This window comes from Magnolia sinica, chromosome 8, assembly GCF_029962835.1.
Source record: "Magnolia sinica isolate HGM2019 chromosome 8, MsV1, whole genome shotgun sequence".
Lineage (NCBI taxonomy): Eukaryota > Viridiplantae > Streptophyta > Magnoliopsida > Magnoliales > Magnoliaceae > Magnolia > Magnolia sinica.
The window spans coordinates 44,199,641-44,210,969 of record NC_080580.1 but is presented as its reverse complement, the minus strand read 5'-3'; the positions used below and the strand labels follow the sequence as shown (position 1 = coordinate 44,210,969).

At 40.8% G+C, this 11,329-nt stretch overlaps 1 protein-coding gene and 1 long non-coding RNA gene across 9 annotated transcripts; both read left to right on the top strand.

Annotated features, from left to right (window-relative positions):
- The first annotated feature begins 434 nt into the window (after window positions 1-434).
- LOC131253278 (uncharacterized) lies at window positions 435-936 on the top strand. 2 transcript variants are annotated; one of them, XR_009175068.1, is made up of 2 exons: window positions 435-641; window positions 842-936. It is a non-coding gene; the product is annotated as an uncharacterized LOC131253278 (long non-coding RNA). The 2 variants fall into 2 exon arrangements; XR_009175069.1 differs by having other exon boundaries at window positions 834-936.
- A 427-nt stretch (window positions 937-1,363) lies between these two features.
- Window positions 1,364-2,694, top strand: LOC131253992 (cyclin-dependent kinase G-2-like). Of its 7 annotated transcripts, none has more exons than XM_058255061.1 (5): window positions 1,364-1,896; window positions 1,980-2,068; window positions 2,168-2,190; window positions 2,279-2,390; window positions 2,527-2,694. In XM_058255061.1, the coding sequence occupies exons 1-4, from the start codon at window positions 1,810-1,812 to the stop codon at window positions 2,359-2,361; spliced, it is 282 nt and encodes a 93-aa protein (XP_058111044.1). In that variant the 5' UTR covers window positions 1,364-1,809; the 3' UTR covers window positions 2,362-2,390; window positions 2,527-2,694. The 7 variants fall into 7 exon arrangements, 4 of the variants coding, with proteins under 4 accessions (XP_058111044.1, XP_058111041.1, XP_058111043.1 ...); XM_058255060.1 differs by having other exon boundaries at window positions 1,661-1,896; window positions 2,514-2,694; XR_009175410.1 differs by having other exon boundaries at window positions 1,665-1,896; window positions 1,980-2,072; window positions 2,514-2,694.
- The last annotated feature ends 8,635 nt before the right edge of the window (window positions 2,695-11,329 follow it).

Here is an 11,329-nt window from a genome sequence, read left to right as displayed (position 1 = left end):
ACCATGGAGCTGCTCGTGATTCATGGTTCTGCCAGTGTTTTGATTATTAACTCTTTAATGATATTGTTCTGGCAACTCTTGCTGACAAGAATGTTTTAACAGGTGCTCCACTTCCAAGAGGTCAGTTGCTTGCTAAAAAGGTGGTTGAACCCAATGGTGATCACATAGAGGATAAACCAGTAAGTTCCTCAGACTTTTTATTCTTGGATGTCATAAGACAAAAATCATACCATCTGCTCATTGGAAATCTCATTTTCTTCTTACAATACTCACCTTGTTTCTAGTGTCAAGAATCTAAGTTATGGAAAAGCATTCTGAGTTTTTAGTGGAGTCCAATCCATCCTGTTTTGCAAACTATTCTTGTGGCTCATTCGGCTTCCCTTTACAGCACAACATCCACTTTCCACAAGAAGTTCTGCAACACCGAAGGTCAAACTAGTGTATTTCATTTACACCGCTGTTGCAGAATTATGGTTTTAGTGCTTGAACAAGGAGTCTAAAATAGATTGGCAGTTGCCCGGTAGTTTTACAGGCAGACTAACAACCATGCACATTTTGTTCAGGTCAAGATGAGAATTTTAATGGGAACTTATGCTCTTTCTGGTGGATATTATGATGCATATTACAAACGTGCCCAGCAAGTACCACAGTTATTTTTGTAAAGGCTTTTCATTATAGGCTGTTCTATGAATTTGTAAAGGCTTTTCATTATAGGCTGTTCTGTGAATTTTACGTAGTGTACCGATGTTTTAATAGCAGTTGTGTTGTAGAAACCTAGAAGTTAATTTTTAGATATCTTGTGCCATTTATTTGGAAACTTATTGTTGTAATAGTGTTTTAGGTGAGGACCTTGGTTCAGAAAAGCTTCAAGGCAGCATTGGATGAAAATGACATCCTCATTTCACCTGCTGCACCATCAGTGGCTTATAAGATAGGTATGCCACTTCCAGCAGCATATATTATGAATTATTGAGGCTAATTTCATGGTTACTTCATGCCCAGTGAGCAATGTTGTTTGCAGGTGAAAAGGCAAATGATCCTCTGGCAATACATGATCCATTGGTCAATCCTTTCTAAAAAACTAGAACCTTGCAATATTTTTCATCACCGTCATTCATTTTCCATTCTCACAAGTGTTGGCAAGTTTTTCTTGCTTTCCTGGTTCATGCCCATGGGCTGTGTCCGTTGCTGTCTTGTCACGAAATGCTTATTATCCTCATGGATGATGTTATATAGTTTTTGTGGACTCTGACAGTTGCATGTGGAATGCATCTTGAATGGTTTCTTGTCTATTTTTGTTCTCATCCTTCCTCCTTAGGATGTGCCTGTAATGACATTGGTTTGCTTAATCCACACAACTATCCTTATTGGAGGGGTGAACAGTTCCTTAAAGATTAATATTTTATTTTACTTTTTGGTTGATTCACACTGCTGTTGTTTTCTGCTTGTGGTTGACCCATTCAAGCTGCACTTTTCTTATACATGTGATTCGTTCGGACAAAATCAATTTTGACCTGCTCTTAGATGTTGTACCCGTGCTTTCTTCTATTTCATTACATATTTTCTTTTCCAAGATTTTCGCATGATATGGATCAAAGACATGTTTTTTGTTCTTTCTTCTATCTCTTAGTTCTTCCATTGAGGACCTAGTTCATCTTGCTGATCATGGTAGTCTTGCATATGTCAGTTAATTCCTTTCAATAACATATTGCAATTTCTAGGCAACCTCATTGTAGTTTTCATTGCTTCGTACCTCACAGGGCACCTGAACTTCTATTGGGAGCAAAGCAATATTCAACAGCTATTGACATGTGGTCGCTAGGTTGTATAATGGCAGAACTTTTAGCGAAGGAACCGTTATTCAATGGGAAAACTGAATTTGATCAGCTTGACAAGGTTTCTACTCTGCACTACTTCTTCTCATGCCTATTATTAGCTGCACTGTTTTAATCAGTTATTGTGGTTTTACTTCATTTCAGATATTCCGAACTCTGGGCACACCAAGCACAAAGATATGGCCGGAGTTTGTTGAATTGCCTGGGGTCAAGGTCAACTTTGTAAAGCAGCCGTAAGTACTTATTCTCCCTGTTTCTGATATTCATTCAAATTCATTAAGAGGCATACTAGATATTTAGTTGTGTTCTTATTCTCGCCACTGCTTTCCCAGGCTTCCAGCTATGGGTGATGCTGGTCAGGCTTTCTGGTTTGCCTTGTTGGCAATTTTCAGTTGCGCGGATGTAGCTTATGTTTGGAGTAACCACTGACCTGTTTTTTTCAGGTATAACAAGCTGCATGATAAGTTCCCACCCACATCTTTCTCTGGACGCCCAACCCTTTCTGAGGCTGGATTTGACTTATTGAACAAACTGCTTACATATGACCCTAAAAAGGTATTTTCCTAAAACAAATAACACAATAGTTTGGAGGAAAAATGTGTTGACTCGTTGTTCTGCACTCTGGTTTCTTTTTTGTGTTGTGATGAGTTATTTGTTGTTAGTTATTTTGTAATGCAGTAGATAACAGCAGAAGCAGCAGAAGATGGACGGGCAGTGTTATCTCAGGGTCCGCCAAGCATGACGGCACCGGTGATGACAGGCACGACCATGACTTTGTATTATTTGTGGAACCTAATGTTGTGTAACAGTTTGATTGAGTTAAACTTTAAATAGACTATTGTTAACTGTTTTGTTGGTATCATGGCTTTCATGATTGATTGTTTCATGAGTGAATTGAATGAATGGATTAGTAGTTTAAATAAATATTTAAAAAAAAAAAATTTAGCCTCAATTTGTAACTGAGGCTTGAATTTAGCCTCGGTTGTTGATAACCAAGGCTGAAATTCCCGTGGCTAAAGACTTTAGCCTCGGTTGTTGAGAACCAGGGTTAAAAATAGATTTAGCTTAGTTGGAAGCAATTGAGACTAAAATTTGGATTTAGTCTCAGTTGAAAACAATGGAGGCTAAAATTTTGATTTAGCCTCATTTCGAGAAAATTGAAGTTAAAAAGGTTTTTAGCCTCACTTGAAGAACTGAGGCTATAAAAGTCATTTTAACCTCGGTTGCTAAAACTGACGCTAAAGCCTTTAGCCACAAGGGTTTCAACCTCGGTTTGGATAACTGAGGCAAAACTGAGGCTAAAGGCTTTAGCCTCAGTTTTTAACCTTTTTGGCCTCAATTTTGAACCGAGGCTAAAACCCCCTTTTCTTGTAGCGTGGGCAGTGGCAACTCTAGTTAAATATAATACTCTTTCTAATCAAAGTACAAGATCCCTTTTTAAAAAGTCACGTGCAGAAGCACGAGCGAACTCAGCCCCCACCGTAAAATCTAACACATTTTTTTCCTGGTGCCCTAAAATGATCTCTCCAAATGGATAAACAGTCCAGATATAACACATACATCATGGTGAGCCAAAAGAACTTGTTGTCATCGACGTACCATCAAAGTCGGTGGTGTATTACACCTCACAACCTGCTTCCACGCGGATTCTTCACGGAGGACAATTTGGCTAGTGACGCTGCCACTAGCCTGCTGGCTAGTGGTCGGTGTTCGATAACCCCACTATGATGTATGTGTTTTATCCGTGCTGTCCATTCATTTCTGCATGTCATTTTAAGTCTTGATAGCAAAAGTGAGGCAGATCTAAGTTTCAGATGGACCACACCACAGGAAAAAAGTAGTGATTGAAAGTCCACTGTAACATTTATTTGACTTCCAACCTGTTGATTAAGTCGTACAGAACAAGTATTAGCTTGATCCAAAACTTCTATGGCCCATTAAGTTTTTGGTGGTGGGCGTTCAATCAACAGTGTTACCCACTTGAGATTTGGAACTACCTTATTTTTAGACAAAATAACCTGTAAAAATGATAATATAAAAAAAAAAAAAAAAAGAGAGAGAAAGAAGAAGAAGAAGAAGAAGAAGAAGATAACAGCATGGATAAAACACTAGTAGTGGAAACCCTAGAGCAGCGACCACTGGCCATTGCCAAGCGAGTAGGTCACTATTCACTCATTTTTCCCGTCAGGGAGGCCTTTAGCAGGAACTTCCCGTTAGGCGGGACCCACCATGATGTTTGTGAGATATCCACCCGTCCATCCAGTTATTTTCAGATCGTGTTACGTCATGGGGCCAAACGCGAGGCGGATCCAATATTCAAGTGGGCTGCACAACTGCAATTAAGTGGGTGTTTTTCAAGAGGGAATTCAATCTTTTCTTGGAGTTTTCATTTGATTTTTTCCATTTAATTAAGTCATGGTATCCATAGCGTTGCTTCTTTTTCGGCCAAATCCTGATTTCGTTTTGCTTCTCCCGGTCGTCGAGCCTGATCGACTTGACTCTTTTCCCTGCCCCCCGGCCTCTCACGTTTCCGGGTCTTGATTTGTCACGTCGTTTCAGTCGTCGTGGAAATGTCCACCGTTGAAACCTCCTGAGGTTTACTGTGATGTTTGTATGCCATCCATACAGTTCATAAGGCCAATCTTACTGAGCTGAACTGAAAACACAAAAATATTAGCCTGTTTTTTTATTCCCACAGCTACTTCAACGGTGGACATTCAATCCTGCTTTCCGATCTGTATAACATGATCCGAAAACACGATGGACGGGATGGATATCGCACAAACATCACAGTGGCCCCGCCTAACATTCCCTGGCAAGAAATTCCTGCAGCTGGCTTTTCGAGGGGAAATCGGATTGCGTACCGAGTTACTTAGTAAACTCTTATCATACTGAGTAAACTCAGTTGGGCTCACCGTGAATGTATGTGGACTACGTTGTCCATCTCAAAATTGAAGTATATCCAAAGATGGAGTGGATCATACAACAGGAAACAATGGAAATAATGATTTCCACCGTTAAAACCTTGCTAGGCCCCACAGTGATGTGTATTTGTCATCCAACCTGTTCGTAAGATCATAAATACATAGATGAAGGGAAAACACAAATATAAGCTTGATCCAAAACTTCTATGGCCCCTAAGAATTTTTCAATTCAAACTTTTCCCGTGGTATGGCCCGTTTGAACGTTGGATATGCTTCACCTTTGGGAAAGCCCAAAAATTATATGTTAAAATGGATGGTTGGAGTAGATAAACTACATAAATTATGGTGAACCTCACAGAGTTTACTCAGCACTAGAGCTGTACACGAACTGAGTTACATCGGTTAGCTAGCTCCACTCAAATCGAAGAAGTTTGATTCGACTTGGTTCGAAACTGAGTTCGAGTTGAGTTAAGCTGATTTTTTGAGCTTGAAAATTTTTCAAACTAAGTTCGAGGTTGCCCGAGCTCGACTCGACTAGGACCGAACCCAACTTGAATTGAATTTGGATCAAACTAGTTCGGTGACTCGGCTACTTTGATATTGATGTTGCTTACCAAGTGTTTGAGGAAATGACTCAACGAAGTGTTGGCTAGTGGCAAGGAAGGTATGTAAATGAAACAAATATATTTTTTTTCTTGATTTTGATGTTGCCTACACAAGGTGTTTGATGAAATACCTATAAAATTATTGTTGTTGTTTTACATAAAGCAAGAACTTGAAGGTGCAGTCCATGTGTTTGTAAAAATATTGAACAGGTGAACTCAGGCTCAACATTGGCTCGAGCTCAGCTCGAACTAACCTGAGTTGTAGACCGAACCGAGCTAAGCTCGCCAGTCAGGCTCGAGGACCGAGCCAAGCTGAGTTCGAGCTAGGGTCAGCTAGTAGCCGAGTGTGACTTGGTTGTTCCAGCGACGTGGGTGCGACCCTGAACATAGGCCCACTTTGATGTATTTAGTGTGTATCCACATTTCTCCAGCTTATTTTAGGTAACGGTCCTAAAAATGAAAGAGATAAAAATTTTATATGGATCACACCATAGCAAACAGTGGACATTGAACGCCCACCATTAAAAACTTCCTACGGTCCATCTTAATGTTTATTGACCATCCAACCTATTGATAATGTCTTAAAGACTTGGATGAAAGCAATATATATATATATATATATATATATATATATATATATATATATATATATATATATATATATATATAGTGGTGGTCTCTTGCGCACCGTACGTAGGAGACTTTCATATGCACCAAGGCAGGCTTGCTTACACAGTGGGCTGGGGTTAGGTCCCATTGTGATGCATTCATGAAATACATTCTGATGATTAAATCTGTAATGAAAATTTAGCCAAAAAGTTGATAAACTATGCAGGTTCATGATTTAAGTGGGTCACACCAAGGAAAAGTGGGAGATGATGCATATCATTAGATTTTTACAAGACCTACCATGATGTTTATACGAAAACCACTTCAAACATTAACTGCATCATGAAAATTCACACATAGAGACCAAAATTTAGGCCTATAAGTGATTTAGGTGGGCCACACCTAGTGAAACAGTTTGGATGATGGCCATCTCCACTTAAATGTTTCCGCTCATATGACTCAACTGAATTATGGATGTGGGTGGTTTTTGATGTCTATGGCTAAAATTTTGTCACTCACCTCACCATCGGAGTAGATTTAATATTCATCATTGTGGGCCCACCCCGGCCTGGCAAGACCATCAGGGCACGGATGGCATCCTAACCCTGCCACAGCGGCACTGTTCATTGGTGCTCGTGGTCCCACATTGATGTATGTGTTTTAACCGAGCTTTCCATCCATTTTTCTGGCATTAGCTAGAAAACGAGATAGGCTAGACCACACCATAGGAAAATAGTGGTGATTGAACGTCCACAGTTAAAGACTTCCTAAGAGTCTTGTAACATTTATTAGCTATCCAACTTGTTGTTGATTAGGATGAACGGAAAACACAAATATCAGCTTGATCCAAAATTCTTGAGAGATCTAGGAAATTTTTAATGGTCATTGTTCAGTCACAACTGATTCCTGTGGTGTGGTCCACCTGAGAATTGGGTCTTACTCATGTTTGGTCTCATGCCCTTAAATGATATGGAAAAATGGATGGACAATCTGGATCATGCATGTATCATGGTATGCCCACATTGCAGTTTCAACACCGTCCAATATAGGTTGCTACTTGCAAGACTCACGTAAACATGCTTGAGACTGGTGGGAAAACCAGGAGGGTCGGAGATGGCCCAATCGTGATGTGTACGTGAAAACATAGCCATAGGGATCAAACATAAGACACGTTCATAATTTATGCTGGACCACATATGTGCAAACAATGCTAAGGGATGCCCACCATCCAAACTGTTTAACTTGGTGTAGCTCACATAAATCACTTTTGGGCATAAAATTTGGTCCCCATACATGAATTTTCATAAGGTAGATAATGTTTGGAGTAGATTCTAGATAAACATCACAGTGGAACCTGTACAAAGTCAACAGTAGCCGTCTCCTTCTCCCACTGTTTTCCCTCGTGTAGCCCACATGAATCAAGTATCAACTTGATGTTGGAGTCTCACAGCTTAATTTCTCTCACAGGCCCAATGGTCGGGGTGGATTTCCCGAATACATCACAATGGGCCCACCCCAGTCCACCTGTCTAATAGAGCCTAACTTGGTGTGTACGAAAGTCTCCTGTGGGACGGTGCATAGGAGACCACCTCTCTCTCTCTCTCTCTCTCTCTCTCTCTCTCTCTCTCTCTCTCTCTCTCTCTCTCTCTCTATATATATATATATATATATATATATATATATATCAGCTTGATCCAAAACTTTTGCGGCCCATAAAAGTTTTCTTAATGGTCAATAACCACTATTTCATGTGGTGTGGTCTACCTCGAATTTGTATCTACTTCATTTTGTTTGGACGCCGCAGGAAGTTCCTGCTCTGGAAATCTAAGTGGGGCCGACTGTGATGTTTGTAAGAAATCTACTCTGTCTATCCTTTTTTTGAGATCATTTTAGGACACAAGGTCGAAAATGAGCCGGATCCAATACTCAAGTTAGCCGAAAACGTGAGGATTGTATGTCCCCATTTAAAATATTTGTGGGGCTAACCGAAGTTTTGAATCAGGATAATATTTTGGTTTCCGGTTCATCTCAGTAAGAATGATGCTATGAACGGTATGTATGGCATGTAAACATCACTGTCACCCCAGGGAGGTTTCAACGGTAATTCTCAACTCACCTTTTCCTTTAGTGCGGCCCACTTGATTCTTAGATCCTTCTCATTTTTATCTGAAAAACTAAAATTAGCTCACGAAATGGATGGACAGGGTAGATTTCTTACGAACATCACAGTGGGCCCATCTAAGTTTTCAGCACAGGAACTTCAAAACGATGCCCTAAAATAAGCTGGCGAAACCAATGGACGGCGTTGATATACATTAAATCGATCGAGATGGGCCTACGGTCAGGGTCCAACCTAAATCATGGTTCCCACGCAACCGAGGATGCGGATTTCCTGGGAAAGCCTTTCGCTGGATGTTGGGATGCTACGTGGGGCCCACCGTAATGCGATAAAAAATGAGGTAGATCCAAGACTCAAGTGGGCCGCACAAGTGGAAACAGTTATTGTTGGTATGGCCATAAAGTTTCATTTCAGGCAAAGTTTTTGGTGTTTTCACTTCATCCATAGGGAATGACCTTATAAACGGATTGGATGGCATATAAACATAAGGGTAGATCCCAGGAAGGTTTTTAGAGTTTCCCTCTTGAACGGCCCACTTGAGTTTTGGATCCACCTAATTTTTGGTTAAAAATGAGCTCTCAAAGCATATGGACGGTATGGATTTCTCGCAAACATCACGGTGGGCCTCACCTAGCATCACAGCGCAGGAACATCATGTGAAAGGCCTTAGCAGGAAATCCCCATCCCGCAGCCAGCTAGGAACGGATGGTCACGTGAAGGGTTGTGTGGCCCACCGTGATCTATATGTTTTATCCATGCCGTTTATATATTATGATGGATCATTTTAGGGCATTAGCTCAAAAAGAGTCAGATCGATGACTCAAGTGGACCACACTACGTGAAGCCATGGGGATTTAAAGCTTACCAGTGAAAGTGATACTTATGTTTTCCCTAATGCATATTTGTGTGACCCTATGAACAGGTTTGGATTGCAAATAAACATCACGGTGGGCCGTGGGATGTTTTAAACAAGAGTTCAATCCCCACTGCTTAATCTGACGTGGTCTGCTTAGCCTTTAATATGCTTCTTTTTTGTGCTAATGCCTAAAATGATTTATAAAAATGGATGAACATCATGTGAAAGGCCTTACCAGGAAATCCCACCCGTGTGGGCCCCACCATGATGTATGTCGAACATTGACACTGTGCATTTGATGGGTCCCGTTTAAATTATGGGATATGTCAAAAATCAGCTGTAAACAGAACTCAGGTGGGCCATACCATCTAAAATCATGTGAAGACATGCCTAAAACATATAAAAGCACTTGGTAGGGCCCACCTGAAATTTGGATGCATTTGAAACTTGGTCTGATCCTTCATCCAAGTAGGACACACATAATGGATGGGCTGGATTTATGAACCACCTCAGTGGGCCCAAAAAATGATTATGAATATTTTAATGGGAGGGTAACCCCTCTCAACTTTTGTATGTGGTGTGGCCCACGGAAGTCAAGGATTGACTTGATTTTTAAGCTCGAGGCCCACCATGAAATGGTGCATTTGACTGATGAGGTAGATGTTCTACACGCATCACGGTGGGCCCACACAGCTGGACCTCATGGAAAGTTCCCATGAGCTCGACAGCAGAGAACCAATTTCAGGATACTCGGTGCGGTCCAATTCCCACCGCGAGAGAGCTTTGTGCGGGCGCGGATTGGCCAGCGAGACTGCCACTGAAGTGACATCACCAGATTACGTGGCCCCGCCATGATATATGTTTTGTATCCACGCAGTTCAACCATCCGGAGAGATCATTTTAGGTTAATATCCAAAGAATGAGTCACATCCAAAGCTCCAGTGGACTCCACCACAGAAAACAGTGGGGAGAGTGATGCCACCATTAAAGACTTCTAAAGGCTACAAAAGTTTTCCATCAAGCTTATATTTATATTTTCCTTCTTTAATGTCTTTGTTAACTTTTGAGCAAGTTGAATTTCGAAAAAACATCATGGTGGGCCTTAGAAAGGTTTCAACTGTGGGCATCAATCTTCCCATTGTTTTCTGTGGTGGGGTCCACTAAAGCTTTGGATCTGACTCGTTCTCTGGCTCATGGCTTAAAATAATATCTCCAAATGGATGGCCGTTGTATCCACAACGCATACATCATAGTGGGGTCCACTTAACTTGGTGACGTCACTTCCATAGCCAATCTCGCTACTCAACCATATCTAATCCACGTCCTTTTGTGCACTCCACCTCCCTATTATCTTGGGAACTTAGATAGGGTGGGCCTCATAGTGATCCGTACGTGAAATCTACTCCGACCATTAGGTAACTGTTGGAAATTTAGCTGTAGGGCAACGATAACAAGTAGATTTATGATTAAGGTGGGCCACACTAAAGGAAACAATGGGAGAAGGGCCGTATATCATTGCATTTTTACATAGTCCATTGTACTTTTTATGTGAAATCCACTCCAACCATTAGCTTCATTGAGAAAATTCATACATGGGGTGTAACAATTATACACATGCTTGATTTATGTGAGCCAAACCAAATGACACAGTTTGGATGGTAAGCATCCCCCTTGCCAGTTCCTTTCATGTGGCCCACTGTAATTATTGATGTAGCTGCTTTTTAGTCATATAACTAAACATATTTTTTTTCTGCTAACCATATGGACAGAGTGGATTTCACATACACATCATGGTGGGGCCACTCCCTGCCCACCCTGCGAGTGCCTTAGTTGGTGCGGTCATGTCGATAGCTAAATTTGTGACGTTAAAGAGCTTTTTGCGTGAGCAAATTAAGACAGGAAGAGCTTGGATGGGCCCAATAGTGATGTGCATTTGAAATCCACTCCAATCACAAGGTGTGTGATGTGAATTGAGATATAGGACTAAAACATTAGCCACATTCATAATTCATGTGGACCACACAAGAAGAAATAGTGCAAAGAATATCCCTCATTCAAATTTTTTCACTTGGTGCAGCCCACATAAATTACTCATGGGCCTAATTTTTCGTCCCTATGAATGAATCTTCATGAAAAAAATAATAGTTGGATTGGATTTCACATAAACATCCCTAGGAGTCATGTAAAAATCCAACAGTAGGTGTCCCCTCTCTGACTGTTTCCCTTGGTGTGGCCCACCTGAATCATTAATCCAGAAAAATTTTTAGCCCTTTGGATAATTTAACAATAACATAATAGTTAAAATGGATTTCACTAATATAAGTTCCCAATACTACTAGGAATTGGACCGCACCAAGATATCCTGGGTCGACCGTTACCCT